At 40.8% G+C, this 23690-nt stretch overlaps 1 protein-coding gene across 1 annotated transcript in view; it reads left to right on the top strand.

The window, feature by feature from the left end:
- The first annotated feature begins 1579 nt into the window (after nt 1-1579).
- The window catches only part of STK32B (serine/threonine kinase 32B), a 353804-nt gene continuing 331693 nt past the window's right edge, over nt 1580-23690 (top strand). Inside the window, exon 1 of the mRNA XM_033949387.1 lies at nt 1580-1674. Coding sequence (XP_033805278.1) covers nt 1623-1674 — 52 coding nt within the window. The 5' untranslated portion in view covers nt 1580-1622. The remainder of the gene's footprint in view (nt 1675-23690) is intronic.

Raw genomic sequence — 23690 nt, forward strand, 5'->3', positions numbered from 1 at the left:
ATTAGTGGTTCTTAACCCCAACCAGTCGTGGTTTCAGGATATCCCAAATGAATATGCATGAGAGAGATCTGAATATAATGGAGGAGACAGGCATGCGAATATGTCTCATGCATATGTCTCATTAGGGATATCCTGAAAACCCGACTGGCTGGGGGTCCCTCTGGACAGGGTTGAGAACCACTGCTTCAGATGAGTTGTTATATTTATCATCAGGGCACAGCCTAAAAGAGCTGTCTTCTCTTGGTGTATTATATATAAGATCTGGCAAATTGGCTTTCTTGAACTTATTAAATATGATTGGATTTATTTTATTAATGACTGTTCCACCATTCACAAAGCATTAAATCCGATTGCAATCATTCAAATGAAAATCTCAGAAAGGATTTTTTTGAGTGCCTAATCAGTATATTTTCATAAGGTTTTTAAACAATGTTTTGATAAATCACATATAACCACAACAAAATTTGCATGCATTAAAAAGCTTATGGAATAGCAATAATATTGATATTCATTGTAAAATTTAACTAATTTAGATGATTTCTGTATGTTCAACAGAAATGTCAGAAAAGGCGTGTTTATGGCAGTCTCCACTAGATGGCATTATAAAGTCAAGTGTCAGGTTCTCGGAACTTCAGTTGGATGTTGTGACTACAAAAGCAGGTGTTTGGGGACAATTATTTGCAACACACCTTCATAATCTATTTACTGGAAAAACAAATGATTGTGTACATCACCTCAAGATTAGGTCTCTACCTTTAGATTTATTAATGGGATTCTATTTTCTAAATGAAACTTCAAATATTTATGTGACACTAAAAGTGAACATGTATGCATAATTATAATTATTTTATATTGGATTGTATCAATTTTTTTTTTAGCTGACTTGGAATTGAAATCCACAAACTTTGCAAACATTGCACTGTTATTTGTTGTAGGAGATTGGCAGTCATTATATTGCACCATATGTTTCAATGGATTTCTTTCATTGTTGAAATAGCTCCTTTCATCCAGCCTTAGTGGAAACATCTGAAGCAAGCTATGTTTTATCTCCGTGACAGACTTAGGAAATACTGAACCCTTTCAATGTAAGCCTATCTCCCCAGACCTCCTTTCCTCCTCCCCTTTTCACTCTCACTCTCACACGCGCACGCCCCTCCCTTCTTCCCTTTCTCCCCCTCTCTCTCTTCTCTGGGCTGGGATGAATTATGTATTGTTAGTTAGTAGTAGAAGCGATTTCTGTCAGAGAAAGATGAATTACATTTATTTTGCAGAATGATTTCCCCCACACAGAGGATTTCCCCAGCTTGCAATCCAGTCAGTCTCATATCGATGGTGGAACTCGTATGGCTTGGGTGTGGAGGAGGGAAGGTGGACGGCTGAAACTCAAAGCGTGGACAGCTTCACCAGCCTTCTTTCTGTTTAACCAAAGAAAGGAGCTGAAGGGACGTGGTAGGAGATCAAGAGGCATTCCTGCTCTGCGCTCTGCTGCATGAGACCCAGGATAGCAAAAGAAGCAGAGACGGCCAGTATTACTTCATGCTTTGCTTTGATTCTCCGGGAGATGCTGCTGCTTTGCCTAGTAAATCTTTCTGCTGGGGATGCGGAAGAAGCTGTAAAGTAATATGGGTGCCAATCACTCACACAAAACTCCGGTGTTTGATGAAAATGAAGATGGTAAGGAGCTGTCCAATGTACCCGCCTCTGCTTTTGTTTCTCTGCTTGCTTTTTCCGTTTTGATTACTAACAGTGTCGTCTGCCTATAGGCTGTTTCTTTGTGACTTTTCTTTCACTTTTAATTATAGCATTACAAGTTAATACTGTGGCATCCTAATCCTGATGGTAAAATACTGTTTTTTTTCTTTTCCTACCTATAGATAATATATTGACCACATTATTCTAGATAAAATGTTGCCCCCATTACCTGTTGCAAATCTGTTAATTATCCCGCACTAACTGCAAGTGCATCCTGAGTAAAACAGTTGTAAATCCATTAGTATAATGATAAAAAAAAACGAACTCGTTATTATACCATGAAAGTATATATTAACCATTTTTATTTTCATCTTGATTTCTGTATGAAATGAGACTTTTTAAAGTTATTGCAGTTTTAGCAGCATTGGATCTTAGAGCTGACAAAGTATTATGTGTTTGGAATGATGTGTCCTTCTCCCTACTATTTAACTTTTTGATTGATAACTTACTTTTTTTTTTTTTTTTTTTTTGCATAGATTTATTATTCAATACTATGTGAGGTAAAAATAAACGTTCCCACGAGATACAGCAATTTTATGGTTTGCATTCATGTATTTTGATTCATGACACAAAAGATTGGTGTTTATTTTTTTTGCAACCTACCAAAGAATGCCAAAATAGATTCATAAACCAAGTTTAGCAAATACGTGCACATACCGAGTGCAAGACAATCTATGAGTACCGGAAAGTTCTAAAGATACTAAATGATAGGGTTTAGAGAGACAATAGAAGTAGTTTTCATGAATGGAATTCCTAAAAGACAGAGGCATTAAGAGGGGAATAGTAGCACTGGGACACTGTTATTGCAGCCCACATAATCCTAGGTGGAATTTGTGTCCAAGGTGGTCTTTAGCAGGAGGGGAGTGTGGCACTGTGGTTAGAGCTACCCTGAGGTTGTAGGTTCAAACCCTGAGCTGCTCCTTGTGACCTTGGGCAAGTCACTTAATCCTCCACTGCCCCAGGTACATTAGACAGACTGTGAGCCCACTGACAGGGGAAAAATGCTTGAAGTACCTTGAGTGTGGTTGTAAAAATCTACAAAAAGGCAGTATACAAATCCCTATACATTGCTTTGCCTTGGCAGAAGGAAAAGGCTACTTCATCTAAGAGTGCTCATACTCTGTTCCATTATTATTATTTGTAAAATGCCATCCATAGGGAATTTGTGGTACCATACTGCTTGCTACTGTTTTGCAGCTAATTATATTCTCTGGGAAAACAACCTAAGGAGAATAGTTTTGCTGTATTTAATACGACAGTGTCAGACTGTTATTTATCTATTCTTTGTGAATGCCCATTGATACTCCAGGTTAGATAAATGTTTGCAGTAGGGGAGTGTGTGGCACAGTGGTTAGCGTTAAAGCCTCAGCACCCTGAGGCTGTGGGTTCAAATCCCATGCTGCTCCTTATGACCCTGGGCAAATCACTCAATCCCCCATTGCCCCAGCTATATTAGATAGAGTATGAATCCACCAGGACAGATAGGGAAAACTGTTTGAGTACCTGAATGTAAACCACATGACTATAAGTGGTATATAAATACTTAAATAAATAATAGAAATGAAAGCATTGCCTCCAAGACTGAAGCACCAACAAAATATTTCTATAGCCACAGAATACCTTTAAATCTTTATTCCATTCCACTCTTGTGGATGAACAGGCTATGTTATATATTTTTTTAAATTCTATCTTTGCTGAGTTTTAAAGAAATATATCCAAAAAGACAAAGTTTATATAAAATCAACACAAGACTGCAGTCCAGGTTATGACACGTAGAATGGGGAATTATTTATTCATGGTATAGGGTTTTAGAGCTTCCACTCTCCAGCTATAAACTAATATACTATTCCACTTCTTGACCATAATGGCCTCCTATTTTCCAATAAGACAAATTACATTTCACCAGTGATTCATAGTTAACGTATTATCTTTCCAATTACATAAAGTCATATGGATCACTATAGTGAGCAAAAGATTAAATAAATAGGCATCTGGCATTAGTTCACTCACTTCACTCATAGGGCTAAAGACTAAGGGCTCCTTTTACTAAACGGTGATAGCGTTTTTAGCGCACGCAGGATTTTAGCGTACACTAAACCCATGCTAGGTGGCTAGAACTAATGCCAGCTCAATGCTGGCGTTAAGGTCTAGCATGCACAGAAATTCAGCGCGCGCTAAAGCCGCTATCGCAGCTTAGTAAAAGGAGCCCTAAGAGAATCACTGAATAAGTAAGTTGATGTGGAATAGGAAAAATGCCACTTTCATTAGTCAAAAAGGTTTGAACATTCAAATGCCATGTGAGGCAAGGTGCTCTTTTCTGAGCTACGGGACCAACAGTGGGTATTGCCTTGGCTCATAGACTTGACTTTCCTAAATGAAGTAATAAGCACCCTTTGGGCTAGGAAAAAACATCAACTGAATTATTAACGCTGATGGGGAAAATATGAATCAAACATCTCCAGGATACTTCCCACTGCTTTTCTGTTAATATTATGACTGTTTGTCTCACAGATTCTTTGAACACCCTGATTAGTACCAACTACCTGGGATATCAATATTTTATAAAATCTAGAGGCTGACCTAAGCTGAGCAGCCTTTCAAAGTGCTACATCTTCAAGCATCAGTCTTCAGCCATTAAAGAAAGATCCTTAGCCCATGTCTTGGTAGCATGCTGTGACTGACATTGAGTAGACTGTGTTAGATGTTTCTGTTGTACATTGTTTTACTATGTTCCTCCCTAGAAAGGATTTATAATCAACAAATTATGCATTTTGCAAGTAAATAATTAGGAGGACACAAGCCACTTTGATATCACATGAATTTAAATTGTGCTCTACAGCCTGGCAACCAGTATTCAGCAGTACTTGACTGGGCATTGCTGCTGAATATTGGCACAAAGGCCCATATTCTATAAATGGCATCTTAAATTAGATGCCAGTAGGTGCCCTACCAACACCTAATTTAATAGTGTCATGAGTCATTTAAAAGTGAATTAAAAATCCTCTTAAAACAAAAATGTAAACGCCTCCTTCATTATATCTATGGAGACGCCTTAAAACACCTAAGGTTAATACTAGAAACAACTGTAGGTGTTCTAAGGCACCTCCATAGATGCGATTCTAATCAGAGGTAGGCACCAGAAATGTAGGCCTTTAAAACCCTGATCTATTTATTTATTATTTAATTATTTATATTCTAAGGAACAAAATAGCTGAGCCACTTCGACAAATATGCAACCTATCCCTAAAAACTGGAGAGATTCCGGAAGACTGAAAAATAGCAAATGTCACGCCCATCTTCAAGAAAGGCTCAAGGGGAGACCCAGGAAACTACAGGCCGGTGAGCTTGACCTCGGTTCCGGGAAAGATGATGGAAGCACTGATTAAAGACAGCATCTGGGAACACATCGACAACTATGGGCAGCTAAAGTCGAGCCAGCATGGCTTCTGCAAGGGCAGGTCATGCCTCACGAACTTATTATACTTCTTTGAGGGGGTAACCAGCCAGGTGGATAAAGGGGAATCCATAGATATCATTTACCTTGACTTCCAAAAAGCCTTCGACAAGGTGCCACATGAAAGACTACTAAGGAAGCTATGGAACCATGGGGTGCAAGGGGAGGTCCACCGATGGATCAAAAACTGGCTGGCAGATAGGAAACAGAGGGTTGGAGTAAAGGGATATTAATCAGACTGGCAATGGGTCACGAGCGGAGTTCCACAGGGGTCGGTGCTGGGACCGCTCATATTCAATATATTCATTAACGACCTGGAGGCAGGAACAAAATGTGAGGTTATTAAATTTACGGATGACACCAAACTATATCGCAAGGTCAATAACATGGAGGACTGCGAAGATCTCCAAAAAGATCTGACAACACTGGAAAAATGGGCCAAAAAGTGGCAAATGAGTTTCAACATAGGGAAATGCAAGGTCATGCATATAGGGGAAAAAAAAACGATGTTCACTTACAAAATGGGGGGGATCAGCGCTAGGGGTGAGCGACCTTGAAAGAGACCTGGGAGTGATGGTAGTCACAACATTGAAGGCGTCGGCGCAGTGTGCCACGGCCTCAAGGAAAGCAAACAGAATGTTGGGTATCATTAAGAAGGGTATCACGACCAGGACAAAGGAAATCATCCTGCCACTGTATCGTGCTATGGTGTGCCTGCACCTGGAGTACTGTGTTCAGTTCTGGTCGCCATATCTCAAGAAGGACATGGAGGTACTTGAGAGGGTCCAGAGAAGAGCAACTAAGCTAATAAAGGGCATGGAGGACCTCTCATATACTGACAGACTGAAAAAGCTAGGGCTTTTCTCCCTGGAAAAGCGGAGACTTAGAGGAGACATGATAGAAACCTTCAAGATCATGAAGGGCATAGAAAAAATAGACAGAGACAGATTTTTCAAATTAATGGGATCAATAAGTACAAGGGGGCACTCAGAGAAATTGAAAGGGGAGAGATTTAGAACAAACTCCAGGAAGTTCTTTTTCACACAGAGGGTGGTGGATACATGGAACGCGCTACCAGAGGATGTGATAAATAGGAGCACGCTACAGGGGTTCAAAGAAGCTTTGGATAGGTACTTGGAAGACAAAGGGATTGAGGGGTACAGATAAGAGTAGAGGTAGATTATAGGGATGGGATTAGAGGTAAGTTACAAAATTAATCAGGGACCACTGTTCAGGCACTAGGCCTGATGGGCCGCCGCGAGAGCGGACCGCTGAGCAACATGGACCTCTGGTCTGACTCAGCGGGGGCAACTTCTTATGTTCTTATATCCTACAATTCTGTGAGGATTACAAATTATTCAGGTACTCAAGCATTTTTCCCTATCTGTCCAGGTGGGCTCACACTCTATCTAATCTACATTTCTGGTGCCTACCTTTAACAAAAGCCACGATTCTGTAAATGATGCCATTGTGTGACTGACATGTGATAAGCCGCCATTTTTTAGGCCGAGCCACATAGGGGCATTATGAGACAGAGTCAGAAAGTAGCATGACAAAGGAGTACGAGAAGTATGAAGAAGAGATTGCTTCTAGGTAATAATTGTTAAAGGTTTATGTTTTATATATATATATATATATATATAATTTTTTTCTGAATTAATGGGTTATATACCAGTATGTTTAGGGCAAGGGAGATATGGGTCTTTAAGTGTTAAGAAACAGCAATGTAGATCTTATACTGATTTGAAACCAATTGAGACTGTGAATGTTGTTCCATCAGCTGAATGTGATATTAATTAATGCTCGCTCAGTGAGAAATGAGATAAAAAAATTTTTTATAATCTTCTTAATACTGATCATCCTGACATTCTATGTATTACTGAATCATGGTTGTTAGATTCAGATGAGGTTTTATTAAATCAACTTTGTATTAATGATTATGTTGGGTTTTCAAAACCATGTCTTGGGAAGAGAGTTGGAGGTTTACTTACTTTGGCTAAAGCCTGTTGTATGTTTTCTGAAAAAGAATACAAAGTCATAGTCCTTTAGAGTTTCAATTGTTATCATCAACCAAGCTTAACAGCTTATTGTGTACTGACCACCATGGGCAGTATTTGCAGATATGTCTGCTTTCTTTTTGATATTGATTGAAAACAAGATTGATCCCTTATCTACCATAATGATTGGAGATTTTTACAGTCACGTTGATCAGGTTGATACCGATTTATGTGTATCTTCTTATTTGAATGCCTTAATAGATTTAAGTTAGACTCAGTTTATTTCAACTCCTACACATAATGAGGATCATATATTGGATCTTTGTTTTGTCAATTCTCAATTGAAGGCATCTCCATATTTTGCTGCTATAACACATTCAGTTCCTTGGTCTGATCATCATTTAATAATGTTGACCATTCCAGTGTTTAGGCAAGAAGCTCTACAGAAGGAAAAGGCCTCTTTTGGATTAGGGAGGAGGTAGAGTTAACAAAATTAAAACAAATATGGCTTCCAAAGTTGGATATGTTAGATCAGTTAGAGGTATCTGAGGCTGTAAATTGTTGGTATGATGCCCTTACAGAGTGTTTAGTTATAGTAGTGCCTTTAAAGGAGATCTGTCCTCGGCACTCTTACGTTGCTCCATGGTTTTCTAATGAGTTGAAAAATCTTAAGCAATCATTGAGACAGAAAGAGCATAGATAGTGGAAGAACCCTGATCAAGACTCATTGTTGGCTTATCAGGACTTGTTAGCAATATATAAACGTGCTACTTTGGATGCTAAAAAACATTATTTTGAATAAAAGATAGGTAATGTAACAAATTCATTGAAGGAACTGTTTAAGGTTGTAAAGAAGCTAACAAATTCATCAATGCAATGTTGGTGTTTATAATTGTCATGATTTTTTGAAGTTTTTTGTCAGCAAGATTCAAAGTATTTCTTCTGAATTTTGTGTGGGTGATGTCACAAATGTTTGTGACTCCCAAGAATCTTTGTGAACAGAGTTTGAGACCATCTCTGAATGACAAGTATATACAGTTATACAGAATCTGAATAAATCTTCTTGTTCATTGGATCCATGCCCAACAGGTGTATTTTCTACTATGAAAGAAGCTGATATACTATTATTTTGCCACCGCAGTACCATTTTGACATCATCACTGATGTCCTCCATACCTATTTATACAGTGGATATTTTTTTGGGCCCTGATTGGCCGGTAGCACCAATCGAAGTATTAGGCCATGCCCATTCTATCCCAGGATGCATTGGGATGGAGGCCTAAGGCCCTGATTGGCCCAGTTGCCTAAGGCCCCTCCTACTGGAGTGTCCATAGGAATCTGAGCCAATCAGGGCCGTAGGATGCACTGGGAATGGGAAAGCCAGCCATTTTGATGAGGTGGGCCTGCTGGCTAGAGGGAGTTAGGCTGGCCAAAAGGATGCTTTCTTCAATAATGATACGGGGGTGCCGGGGTGGGCTTAGAGGTGTTTAAGTTTGGGGGTGCTGGGAGGTTGAGGTCAGCAGGAAGGAGTGGGCATTCCTCCTGCCAATGGTGCTTATTGGGGGTGTTGGAGGATCACGGGCTGGTGCAAGACAGTGTGGGTATCCCTCCTGCCAATTTTGGGGGTAGGTGCTAGGAGTTCCCTGCTGCTGCAGCTCAGCTGATCATGGCAGGGGTATTTCCCCTCTCCAGTCAGCTGAGCCAGCAGGATTCCCCAAAGCTGGCCATGTCTACTTTTAAGTTTTGAAATGTAGGCCAGCAGTTTAATGGCCTACATTTCAGGCATCTGTCATGATTCTAAGGAGATGCATGCAGATCCTTAAAATCGTCCAAGGCCACTTCAGGGCGATACCATGCCAACACCCTGCCTTGGGTGAGCTTAAGTATCCCTATGCATTTCCCTAGATCCGCAACAAACGCCTACTAGGGTGCTTTTTTAAAAAAATACGTGCATCCCGATTAGCTGCCAGATGGCGGTAGGACACTACTGCCGCCTACATACGGGATGCTTGTTTATAGAATCAACTCCCTAGCGTGTATTTTTTTCCCACCCATATTTGGGCCCCATTTACAGAATTGAGACCCTTATGTTTGGTAACAGTTATTGAGGATTTATTTTGTACCAATACATTTTATAAGGAATTGTAATTATTTATTAGGCTTTATATTGGCACTTCTATTTGTAATGATGTTACATAGTCCTGAAAACATGGGTATTGACACATGCAAAGTGGCACATTCTGTTATAATGGAGACAGCTTTACAACATCATCCGAGAATTGGTCTTAATCCAAATACACTAAGATACTTCTAGATTCAGGGACTGTTAGTATCTAATATAATAAAATGTTAGGCCGCGCATGCGCACTAAAAAAAACGTGTTCCCTGATCCGTCCCGAAAACACGAGTGTGCATGCGCACGTTTTACGTCATCACCTACTCTCCACCTCGCGCCACCTATCACTGTCATCACCTGCTCTCCACCAATCACTGTTCCTCCTGCACCATGCCACGCCAGACATGTCCGCAGCCGGCCTCGAGCTCCTGGGGGCCGGCGGCGCTGTGCTGAGGTCCCGCCTCCCGCTTCCGCACTACACGGCGCCGCCAGACCCGGCCCTACACTGAGATCCGCGATCGGGTTGCCATGGAAACCCCGCCGCAGCCTCGCAGCTAGGTAGGGGGACAACAATCGCGCTTATGTTCAAGCCGCCGCCACGACTCCCCTCTCAAACCGCACCAGGATCGAGAGAGGAGCTGCGGCGGGGGCTTGAGCATAAGCGCCATTGTTGTCCCCCTACCTAGCCACGAGGCTGCGGCTGCCTTCCTCACCCGGCTCACATTGAATCCAAGTAAACAACCGGGGCTGCCTAAAGAAACAAAGTTTCACGGTGCTTGGCCCGCAAAACAATTCCTGCCGTTGCCAAAATTTGGCCCACCGTTCCTTCCCTTCCTCCATCAGGTACAGTTCACCTCCGCCTATGTTAAAAGGAGTTGCTTTGAAATTGGAGCCCTGCCGCCACCGTAACACATTCCCTTGCGGTCCCATATGTCAGAGAAGGGGCGGGACCAAGGCAGAGGGGAACGTGCTACAGCAGTGGCAGGCCTCCGATTTCGACGCGGCTCCTTTTAACATTGGTGGATTCACTGCACCTGATGGAGGGAGGGAAGGAAAGGTGGTTGGGCGCTGTTGAGCCCCTCTTTAGCCTTAGACCCTCTCCTAACTGCTCCCTCCTGTCTCAGACCACTGGAGCACCTGATAGAGGGAGGGAAGGAAAGGTGGTTGTGTGCTGTTGAGCCCCTCTTTGCCCTCAGACCCTCTCCTAACTGCTCCCTCCTGTCTCAGACCACTGGGGGGAGGTGCCTGTCTTCAGCTGCAGGGATGGAGGGAGGGAAGAAGAAAGAAGGGGCCCTGGCAAGCGAGTTATCAAAAGCCAACCATAGCCTGGGACCCCTACATGATATGAATAATGACCAGACAACAAAAGGTAAGAAAAATAATTTTATTTTCTGTTTTGTGATTACAATATGTCAGATTTGAAATGTGTCTTGAGGGAGGCTTCCGCCGCGGCTTTGGACAGAGGGGTACCATTTTCGTGATAGCCGGCCTTCGGAAAGGCTTGGGACACGGGGACGGATGCGGGAGGGGCTGCCGCTGCAAAGGGCTTTGGTGGAGGAGCCAGCCAGACCACAAGTGTGGGGACGTTGTAAGCGCGGATTGGTCAAGGAGCCGCCGCTGCTGAAGCTTTGAAATTGCTCTCCCACCGTCACTCCCTCCCGCCCCGGCTCTGCCTCTGCCCCTGCCCAGGTTCAAAAGCAGGAGACATCTAGCACCCGTTAATTTAACGGGCTTAAACACTAGTTATATATAATTTTCTCCAAGCTTGAGAAATGTGCACATGTTATAAATATGTCATTTAATTATATTTGCTCAAAGTAAATGCCAGCAGTAAAATGTCTATTAAGGTTTATATATATTAAACCCGGGTATATAAATATTTCAGATAGGTCAAAAATTCATCTATTTTTCAAAAGTTATTCAATTTTTATATAAGAAAAAAGGCCTCAGAAACACCTCCCTCTGCCAATGATAATAACTTCATATCAGGCAGGAATTCTGGTGTATATTTATCCTCACTGGCCTCATTTACATTTATTGGCTAATGGAAGACCAGAATTCCTGCCTGATATGAAGTTATTTTACAGATCGGAACCTCAAAGTATACTTGAGAGGCACATCCTCTTCTCCAATTATCCAGATCTACAGCGTTCCTCAAGGCTCTATTCTCTCTGCTTTACTCTTTAATATCTTCTTAGTTTCATTACTGACTTTAGCTCAATCAATAGGATATACTACTTTTGCCTACACCGACAAATTCAACTTCTGTACCCCATCAACTCCTTGAACATAAATGACATTCAAGAAATAAATACTAAACTTGACAAAATTAGCTTATGGCTCAGAACCAAAGATTGTCTCTTAACATAGACAAATCTCGAGGTCTACTTTTTCTGGTTAAAAATAACAAAACTTTAAAAGGACAAATCCTGGCAAATCCAAATCGAACCCACAGTTAAACTACTAGGAATTATCCTAGATAAAGACCTCACCTATCACGATCAAATCAGTTCAGTCACCCAAAAATGCTTTTACAAACTTCGACCAATTCGCTCTATAACATCCGTTCTTGAGCCCGTCTCTATTCAAGTCCTAATTCATTCCTTGATTATTTCACACATTGATTATTGCAACTCTTTATAGCGTGGTATAACTCAAAAAGAAATCCGCTGATTACAACTAATCCAAACACTGCCATCAAACTAATCCACAATGCAAGAAAATATGACCATGTCACTTCGCTACTCTGTGAAGCTCATTGGCTACCAGTTTCCCATCGAACAACATATAAAATACTCCTACTCATATTCAATATTAAACTCACCCACTCCCCATCATTCTTAGCTAAGTATCTCATCCCATATGCATCCCCTTGGGCCCTGAGATCCGCTGATCAGAATCTGCTGTCTGTTCCTTCAATCAAAGAACTTTTCTACACTCAAAACACTATCTTCTCTGCCACAGCCCCCTCCCTCTGGAATTCTATGCTATCACACCTTCGCCTGGAAAACTCTCTTGACAAATTTAAAATCAAACTTAAAACCTTCCTATTTCATGATGCTTACCAAAATACAAGTTAAGATCTTTTCTCCAGCTATTTCCAATGATTGATGAGAACAGCTTTTAAGAAGTGACTTCCCTTCCATATTTGTTCTTTCCCTTTCCCTTCTTACCTCCCTTTAATTTTTATTTTAACTTCGATGTAATTTTGAATTTTTCCCTTCCCCAGCACCTTCTGTATCAATTTTGACTATTTTTTGTCTTTGTCCTGTCCATATACTGCCCTAACTTTATTTTCATTTTTTTAAATCTCCAATTTTAGCATTGTAAACCGACCAAATACTTGTCGATGGTCAGTATATCAAACTGTAAATAAACTTGGAAGTAGAGATTTTTCTTATATAAATTCTTCGTGCACCCTTCCCCTCAGCTAATCTCATTGGTTGAGCACCTGTTTGTGCTGGGCCCTTTTCCTACAAAGGAAATTGTTTATTTTCCTTCTTACATAATACCTCATAGGCAGAGGGTGAAGACTCAGGAACCTGTATATCTCTCTGGTATAGTCTGTTTTGAACTACCCATTTGATTGCCTGATTATCTCTGTGGCTGACCTATATCCTCATAAATAATTACTATTATTTCTACTACTACTATTTATTATTTCTATAGCTCTGCCAGGAACAACCAGCATTGCATGCCCATCTTCTAGTCAATAGTTCCTTCTGTATATCTACATATACTGTCTCCTAAGCCCTTCTTTGATGTATTGCTGATCTGTTGTTAATTATCTGTAACCTGGTGCTAAAATCGTCTGTAGTACCTGAAGATTGGAGAGTGACCAATCTTAACGTAGATTTTTTAAAAGAGTTCCAGGGGAGATCCTGGAAATTACAGACTGGTAAGCCTGACTTTAGTGCCTAGCAAAATAGTGGAAACAATTATTTTTAAAAAAATTATGGAACCCGTAGACAAACATGATTTAATAAGGCAAGATCGCTGAGGGAGATCTTGCCTCACCAGTTTGCCCAGAGGAGCAGGGCAGAAAGGAGAGTGGAGAGGCAGCTGAAGGAGAGTCGGGAGGCAGCTGACCAGAAGCAGGGAGAATCGGGAGCAGGAGGAGAGAAGCGGAAGGGAGATCAGAGGGAAAGAAGGCAGAAGACAGTGAGGGGCAGAGGCAAGAAATAGCTCCGCCCACCCCTCCGACGTCAGCAGAATATCTGATCCAAGCTCCCCCTTAAAAGGGGAGGGGCCAGCGGTGAGGCAATCACTGCCCAGGAGAAGTGAGGCAGAAAGGAGAGTCGGGAGGCAGCTGAAGGAGAATCGGGAGGCGGCTGACCAAAAGCAGGAAAAGTCGGGAGCAGGAGGAGAGAAGCGGAAGGGAGATCAGAGGGAGAGAAAGCAGGAGACACTGAGGGGCAGAGGCAAGAGATAGCTCTGCCTATCCCTCCAACGTCAGCAGAAGATCTGATCCGAGCTCTCCCTTAAAAGGGGAGGGGACAACGGAGCTCAGCCATTTGGCGCGCGAAGGCGAGCGTTAAAGGTTCTCGCCTTAGCGAGAGCACCTTTGCGAAGGGCCTTTAAGAAGGGATGAGTCACTGCAAAGGAGAGCAGAGGACAGCCGCAGCAGACACAGAGGACACACAAACAGACCAGGAGAGCAGAGGGTAGCCGCAGCAGACACAGAGGACACACAAACAGGCCAGGAGAGCAGAGAGCAACCACAGCAGACACAGAGGATAGCCACAGCTGACGCAGAGGACAGCCACAGCAGACCAGCAATGGAAGCAGTGGACAGGAGCAGTAAGATGAGCTACCCAGATTTCTGCACCTTCTGCCATATGTATGACTACCTCTCCTCTGGGAGGCGGTCCTATGTATGCACTTGATGCAGGGAACTTGTGACCCTGAAGAAACAAGTCAGACTCCTGGAGGGCAGAATACTGGAACTGGAGGCACTTCAAGCAGCAGAGAAGGAGGATAGGGATGCAGAGAACATCAAGACAGAGGAAACCATCGAGGAAGAAGTCCAGGAGTTAGAGAAGTTCATCGAGGATGCATACAGGGAGGCCGTGGAAAACCACCAGCAACAATGGAACTGCCGAGATACACCTACAGAGAGTGAGGACCATCTGGAGGACAACCACAAGGAAGAAATGAGTGCCACTGTAGCGAGATCTGGAAACAGCAGAGGGAACACACAAGACGATAAGTCCGGTGCAAGCCAATGCCAGGATGTGGACAAGGACCTATGGCTGGAGAGATGGACATACACCAGGGACACGGACCTGTGGCTAGAGAGGCAAGAGAAGATTGAGAGGACAACAATCATTGTGGGGGACTCCATCATCAGACAAGTCGACAGCCACATAGTGGGAGGAAGACAAGATCAGCTGGTGACATGTCTACTGGGAGCCAAGGTAGAAGACATAGTGGGCTACATCGACAAGATCATTGAAAGCATAGAAGAGGAAGGTACAGCGGTGGTGATTCATGTGGGGACTAACAACGTGAGCAACAGGAACTACAGCAGGGAAGGACTGAAGAACCAGTTCCGGATCCTAGGAGGGAAGCTGAAGACCAGAATGCAGAGGATAGAGTTCTCAGAGATCCTGCCAGTACCCAGGGCCGACGAGAAGAGGCAGATGGAGCTACAAGCAGTCAATGCATGGATGAGGCGCTGGTGTGAGGAAGAAGGATTCCACTTTGTGTGCAACTGGATGACATTCTGAGGGAAGAGCAAACTATTCAGGAAGGATGACTCCACCTCAGCAGAGACAGAATGAGGCTGCTTACAGGCAACATCAAGAGAGAAATTGAGAAGTTTTTAAACTAAGAAGAAGGGGAAAGCCGACAGTCGACCAAGAGTCGATGGTTCGGGAACCGGTATACCCAGAGGATACCGTGCAGAAAGATAGCAGGGAAGACTCACCGGATCATAGGCAAGACAGAAATCCTGACAGATCAAAAGGGACACAAGAGGGAAGGAAATGCAAGAAAGTAACAGGCCGTAAACTCAAGTATATGTACACGAACACAAGAAGCCTGAAGAATAAGATGGGGGAATTAGAAGCTATGGCACAAAAAGATAACCTTGATATCATCGGCATCATGGAAATATGGTGGAATGAGGAAAACGTCTGGGACACTGTGATACTAGGATATAAGCTATACCGCAGAGAAAAAGTGGGTCAAAAAGGTGGGGGTGTTACCCTATACGTCAAAGAGGGCATTGAGTCTACCGGAGAGAACACACCGGAAACAAAAAATAGGGTAGAGTCTCTATGGGCCAAAATTCCAGGGACAAAAGGAACGGAAACGAAGATCAGCATCTACTACCGACCCCCAGGGCAGTCTGAAGAAATTGATGGAGAGATGACGGATGAGATTAAACGCAACTGCAAGGGAGGCAACATTATTATGGGTGACTTCAACTATCCAGGGATAGACTAGAACCTAGGCACTTCTGGCTGCAGTAGGGAGACCAAATTCCTGGATGCTATAGGTGATTGCTTCCTGGAACAACTTGTCAAGGAAAATACAAGAGGAAATACAATTTTGGACTTAATTCTAAATGGACTACGAGGACCAGCACAAGGTGTAGAAGTAGAAGGGACGCTGGAAAGCAGTGATCACAACATGAACCGCTTCGATTTGGACACAGGGGCAAAAAATCAGACCAGAACGTCGCCATGGCACTAAACTTCCAAAAATGGAATTACGAAGGGATGAGACTCATGGTGGAGAAGAAGATTAAGAAGAGGATAAGCACTGTAAAAATGCTAGAGCAAGCATGGTCCCTTTTTAATGACACGGTCACAGAGGCACAAAATCTATATATACCACGTATCACCAAGGGATCCAAGAGGAAAAAGAACAGGGAACCGGCATGGCTCACTGTAGCAGTGAAGGAAGCGATCAGAGACAAGAAGACCTCGTTTAAGGAATGGAAAAAGTCAAAAATGGACGAAAACTGGAAAAAGCACAAACAACATCAAAGCAGGTGCCACAAGGCAGTAAGAAGGGCCAAAAGGTTTCAAGGTTTTATTAAAATTTGATTTAATCGCTTATCTAATTTCTAAGCAAGTTTACAATATATATATAAAAAGAGCATGAAAATAATAATAATAATGCCATTAACAATACCATTAATACTTACAGAAAAAAAAACAAACAAACAAAAAAAACAAATTACAAAGAAACACCAACTAATAATTGGCATATTAAAAAGGGATAAATGAGACAGACAGACGGGAGACAAAAGGAAATAGGGTTAGAAATGCAATTTGGATAGAACGAAAGACAAATAAGGAATAAAACAAAAGGAAAGGGCTCCTTGTTGTTTAATTCCTTAAGGGAATTAAAAAGGATACTGTAAAATTAAAATCAAAATTTAAAAGCTTCTTTAAATAAATGACTCTTGAGTAGGCTTTTGAAACGTTCAAGATTAGTACCTATGGTACGCCCCCATCTGGAATACTGCATCCAGCACTGGTCGTTGTACATGAAGAAGGACATGGTACTACTCGAAAGGGTCCAGAGAAGAGCGACTAAAATGGTTAAAGGGTTGGAGGAGCTGCCGTACAGTGAGAGATTAGAGAAATTGGGCCTCTTCTCCTTTGAAAAGAAGAGACTGAGAGGGGACATGATTGAAAGATTCAAGGTAATGAAGGGAATAGACTTAGTAGATAAAGACAGGTAGAGAGAATGAGAAAGCACTCTCTAAAGTTAAAAGGGGATAGATTCCGTACAAACGTAAGGAAGTTCTTCACCCAGAGAGCGGTGGAAAACTGGAATGCTCTTCTGGAAGCTGTTATAGGTGAAAACACCCTCCAGGGATTCAAGACAAAGTTAGACAATTTCCTGCTTAACCAGAATGTACGCAGGTAAGGCTAGTCTCAGTTAGGGCACTGGTCTTTGACCTAAGGGCCGCCGCGTGAGCGGTTCTGCTGGGCACGATGGACCACTGAAGTTATGAATAAACATGTGGATAGAGGTGAGCCAGTTGATGTAGTGTATCTAGATTTTCAGAAAGTTTATAAATAAGTTAAATAGCAGCAGTCCCAGTACAGATCCACACGGCGCTCCACTGTTTACTCTCCACCATTGAGAAAACTGACCATTGAATCCTACTCTCTGTACCAATTCCTAATCCATAACTGAACTTTGCCACCTGTCCCATGACTCTTTAATTTTTTTCAGGAGCCTCTCATGAGGAGCTTAGTCAAACTCTAGATACACTACATCAACCGGCTCACCTTTATGCCCTATATGTTTATTCACATATAGGGCATATTTTTGACTTAATGTGATTGTGTTATGTGTCCTTTCCTTAGTTATTTTTGAGTAACTGAAATCACCCATTGTTATACTGTTGTCCAATTCTCCAGCTTTCCTAATCTCTGAAAACATTTCTTCATCTGTCTGCTCATTTTGTCCCGGAAGACGGTAGTGTACCTTTATATTCCTTCCCTTCACACATGGAATTTCTATCCATATGGATTCCACACTGCTACGTATGTCATGCAGAATGTTTATTTTATTGGATTCAATTCCTTCTTTAACATATAGCACAACCCCCCACTCCAATTTGATCTACTCTATTCTTGCAATATAATTTGTACCCAGGTAATACAGTAGCAGTGGCCTTACAATCTGCATCACAGATTTCTGTTGCTGCTGCTGAAGAGCTCTCTGTGGCTACCCTTCATCAGACTAAGTCAAAAGTAATAAATAATGAGGTGAATACTCTCAATAAATGCAAAGCTGAGAGGTCAAAAATGATGACAATAGAATTGCTGAAACCAAGACTTCTCAATATATGAGTCAAAGGATAAATTTTAAATATAAGTATTTGTAAAAAGAATGCAATCTTCACATACACTCAAAATTGTGTAATCCAACCAAGAAGCGAGGCTCCTATAGTCGAGCCCACCGTCCTATAGGACTATAGGAGCCTCGGCTCTTGGTTGGATTTCACAATTTTGAGTGTATGTGAAAATTGCATTCTTTTTACAAATACTTATATTTAAAATTTATCCTTTGACTCATATATTGAGATGTCTTGGTTTCAGCAATTCTACCCTTCATCAGAGCCTGGAGTAACATAACATAATTTATTTTATTTTATGTTCCATAGTACACCTTTCAGTTTGATGCAGATAACAGGAAAGAAAACTGGTCAGACAACAGGAATTACAACTCATAAAATACATAAAATAAACAATACAAACCTTCATCTCAACTTTCCTAGGTGTCTTAACTACCATATGTGGGAACTCAACAATCTGAAAAGAGGAACAAAAGTTTTCCTCTTGCAAATCACACAAAAATAAATTCCTAGCCTTTCTAGATCTAACTCACTTTTAAACTTCTCTTAACACGACAGAACACAAATCGTGCTTACATATGCAAAGAAAAGAAGCTCCACTAGTAGTCCATTGTTTACAACAACAACATACATTCAATCAACTACAATGTCAAGTGATAGATAGAGTACAGGAATCTATACGAGGGGGGGATGGGGTAATAAATTACTTCAGACTGAACAGCGGTGGATCCACCGACTTCAAAGTGTACAACCGAAGGGTTTAAATATAGCGATCAATTAGCAAATATTTTAACTGAACCTTCTTAAAACAACATTAAAACAATAACAAATATAAATAAAATAACAAAAAAGAAAACAAGAACGAAAAAGAAGCATATTAATGTAAAATTTTTAAAATTAGCATTTAAAAACCTCATACAGTTGATATTCTTAAATCATTATTTGGATATTTGGACATATGTTAAAAATTCACGTAGTACGTTGGCTAACATTCACAGAGTTTTGATACAAAACTAGTGGTCAATAAAGTTCGATGCAGTGAATGCGTCTTGATGTTTCAATAGAGGGACGCTGAATACTGGAAATTCGGTCTGGTTATATTTTACAACAAAGGTCACTTAGAATAAACTAAGATAAATTCCACAATTGTTTAAACATGTGGCGTCAGATTAATTAAAAACCATCAAAAATCACTTAAAGATTAAAACAAAACAAAACAAAATAAAATAGAATACGTAGCCATGTTCTACGTTAATGACATCAGTATTTTCAAATCCCAGTGGTACTTAAATCAGAACGCTGCCAAGCAGCAGCGCTTCAGATATAACAGACTCATAACATTAGCATTCACATTCCCGTCACCTGCAAATCAATGATATTCACCATCAATCAATAATCACACAACTCAGTTTTATTGGAATAAATATTTGGCTGCAGCTTTATTATCTATCTGAATATTATCTTCACTTACAATACAATCTGTGTCCAAAAACCAAAAAAACTTAATGCATATTTCACACCCCCCCAGGGAGCTATTCGGTGTCAAAACTAGCTCCCGTTAAGTCTTTAAATTTATAACATTCCCCAAAACATGATCCACGGTGACGCAAGGCCATGCTAACCCTCACAGCGGTATCGCATACGAGTGTTACATTTATTTATTTATTAACTGCTCATCTCCCAGATCCAACTGGGCCAAACCCCATTTTCCGCCCCACCCAAAGCTGCGACCACCTCCCCCCCAACCCCAGAAGCTCCACCAAACCCACCCAAGTCGACATATAACATGTACACTCCCCACCCCACCCCACAACACTGACACAAAACATAACACCAGCACAAATGGGAGGGAAGGAGGGAGGGATAATCTTTTCCTGAAGAGACTACTCTACTGTTCCCCTTTCCTCACAGAGTTCACTCTAGCCTTCCACAACATCCAACCAATCACGTGACTGCTCCACCCCATCACCTTAGCAACCTCCCTAATCATTTTTCTTCTTACAAGCTCTGTCTATTAACCATTTCTTACCTCCTCTTATAAAATTGTCAATCCTTATTCTACAGACCCTTGATAACACCTCATATATTCCCCTCACCCTCTGTCCCCCCTCCCATTTTACCCACACCATCATTCAATAAATATTACCAGCCGGTGCCATCAGCTCAGCTAATGTTATATCACACCAAATGAATCTGGTGTTCCTCTTTACGAAAAACATATGAAAATGATACACATAATGTGAAAACAAACAAAAAATATTGGCTAGTAAGTATTTCTAGAATTAAAATATATTTTTTTATAACGAACGACACTAATAAGGAATAGAGCATTAAAAAGTATAACTAAACGGTTTAATAGCGAGTCTGTTTATATAAAATAAAAACAATTGCAATTTACCTTAAAGTATTATAAGGATTAATATGCGTGTAGTCCTTTTTTCTTTCCCAGCTGATTGTATTTCTTGTTTGCTCTTTTTTCTATGATAGTATTAGCATTTAGGCCAACAGATACAACTCTCCTGAAGAAGCTCTACATAGAGTGAAACGGAGACAATGCGTCGAGCATTTGAATATTTGAAAGAGCACTCAAGCACTTTAAAGTTAACATCCAAATACTTTAAAGCAGGGATCTCAAAGTCCCTCCTTGAGGGCCGCAATCCAGTCGGGTTTTCAGGATTTCTCCCAATGAATATGCATTAAAAGCAGTGCATTCATATAGATCTCATGCATATTCATTGGGGAAATCCTGAAAACCCGACTGGATTGCGGCCCTCAAGGAGGGACTTTGAGATCCCTGCTTTAAAGCTATCTTCTAATTCAAATAGAAGACCTATATATTGTGGCTGACAAAACTGAGATAAGTACAAAAGTTAATTTAAAGCGTGCATTTCTTCAATACAGTTTGCTAACATTACTATTTTAGAAATTTGGTGTTTATATGTAAAATATTACATACAATAATATGAATATTACATATAAATAATATGAATTAATAAGAAAGGAGAATTTAAAGGAACCAATGATAGCTTGCATTGAGGCTATTATGATAAGACTAGTTCTAATGTCATAATTAGCTGTAGGCACTTGAGGTATCCCTTCTCCATCAGCAAGGCTGTTGAATGAATAATCTACAATATTAATTATTAGAACAAGGAACACACTCAAGCACAGTACATCTATTTTTTGGATAAAGCATTTAACTCCACAAGAAGGCCAGCTGAACCTAGGTTTTGAACTTCCTCCTTAGGCCCCACAGTCTGTCATGTTTTCCAGCTATAATGCTGGTACAGCGGGCTGGGCTGTTGATCTTTAAAAGAGGAGTAGGGAATTTCTCCTATACATTCCTTCACACTTTAGCTTTTCTTTGCCGTGAGATATATATAGTGGTATTTTTTTTTTATCTCTGTACCCAAATACTGTAGTGGCTCATGCATATAAAGCAAAATAAAGTTGATAAACTTGAATAACTGCTTAAAAATAATTATATAAATATTTGACCTAGAAGAGAAGATGCTGGCTTCCCTAGAATAAACTACAGTTGTCTATGTTTGGCATCTGGAGAACTGGTTTGTGAAGAAATAGTTACTCTATAGATAGTGCATGCTGTTTCTTCTCTTTTAGAAATAAAATTCTTCAGGCTTATCATACTGTCATTATTTCTGGAAATGAAAGAAGCAGCTTGAATCTAATTGTATGCAGGATAACAGTAGGGCACCCTTTTCACATAAAAAAATAATCTCTCTAGTCATTAATGCAAAATTTATATTATTTTCTGTGGCTCTATTGAGGGAATGTAATATCAACAGCAGCGTGAGAATATTCTATTAAAGGGCTAATATTTAAATAAACATGTGAATCTCTGGAGACTGTTTTACATATCTTCCTTTACCCTACATTCTGCCAGAAGGGTGGTTGTTTAATTTAAGATACAGTTGCACAAAGTCTAATGTTTACAAATTCAGATCTTGACATAGACCCATTATTCATCCATGGAGAACAGAATGAGCTTTCAAATAGTTTTCATTTTAAGATCTCGGCAATAGATTATTTCTCAGACTGAAAAGGAGGGATCGTAATTTAATTTAAATTAATCTGGCATTCTAAATTTGCTTTCCAAGAAGTCACTTCCCTTTATTCCCTCCCTCACCCCCTTCCCCCAACACCTGTTGAAGGTGGTACATTTACAATCAATCAAATCAAGCAGTACCAGAAAAAAAAAATTAAACATGACACTCCATCCCACTCCAATCATTGTTACTGGCCTGACTCAGTCTTGGGGGTTCACATCATTCTTGTATATAATAAATCTCAGGTGAATATTCTGGAGACCAATGTGTGCAATTCTTGACACTGCTTCAAAATAGACATAAACAGCATATAGTCAATCCACAGGATGGCTACTAAAATGGTCAGAAATGTATATAAAGACAAAAATAAAGATTTGAATATATACACTTTGGAAGAAAGTCAAGAGAGAGATATGATAAAGACATTAAAATAACTGCATGAGATAAATGCAAAGGAGGCCGGACTCTTTTAATTGAAAGGAAGATCTAGCATAAAAGGTCATAGGATAAGGGTGACAAAGGATAGAATAAGCCCTGATGCACAAAAGCTTTCTGTGGCAGTATGACTCATTAAAGCAGTCTTACTGCCATGGAAAATTTTTTTCCCGATGTACAAAAGAATCCTATGCTAATGCATTAAAAGGAACTTAGTATTCTAATGAGCTTTCCTCGGCGCCAAAATTTTCTGGCAACTCTGGAACTGCCAGTAGCTGTTGTGCGATTGTTGCATGAGTGCACAACACACACACCCAACAGCTGCATCCATTTTTGTAAATGGGCACAGCTGTTGTGCACTCACACAACACATGCACAACAGCTGTCACCTGATCATGGCAGGGGAATCCCTGATCAGTTGAGCTGGCAGGACTCCCCGAAGCTGCCTTAGGCGCTTGAATCAATCAGAGCCTTAGGCCCAAGGGGAAGACCTGCCATTTTGAAGAGCTAGGCCTGCTGGCAGAAGGGACTAATCTTCCCCACTCTGTTTGCACAGGGTATAATCCCAGAACTTTATAAATATGAAATCCTTTGTTTTAATAATACATTTCCTTCTCTTCAAAGGTTTCAGTGGTGACACTTCATGCTCATAAAACATTAATGAATGAATGCTCAAAAAACTTTAATGAATGATAGGCTTCCCTTCAGACCATCACTAAGAGAAATCATTGGCTCTGCCTCAGGTGTTTGTTTGTTTGTTTTTCTTGGTAAACCTTTTTTTTAAACTTGTGGAGGGGCATAATCAAAAGAAACATCTAAGTCCGTTTTGGGCCTAAGTTACTAGTCGCCCAAAGTCGGTACTGTCTAAAGTCCATTCTCAAAAAATATGTCCAACTTTTTTTTTTTTTTTCGAGAATCGTCTACCTGCACGTCCAGCAGTCTACTTGTCCAGATTGCTAAGTCATTATCTTTATACCCCATTCTCGTCTAAAATCGTCCAAGTCAAAAACACCTAGAACAAGACCTTTTGGATGCGTGGGCT

This window comes from Geotrypetes seraphini, chromosome 1 (genome assembly GCF_902459505.1).
Source record: "Geotrypetes seraphini chromosome 1, aGeoSer1.1, whole genome shotgun sequence".
In the NCBI taxonomy this organism is placed as follows: Eukaryota; Metazoa; Chordata; class Amphibia; order Gymnophiona; family Dermophiidae; genus Geotrypetes; species Geotrypetes seraphini.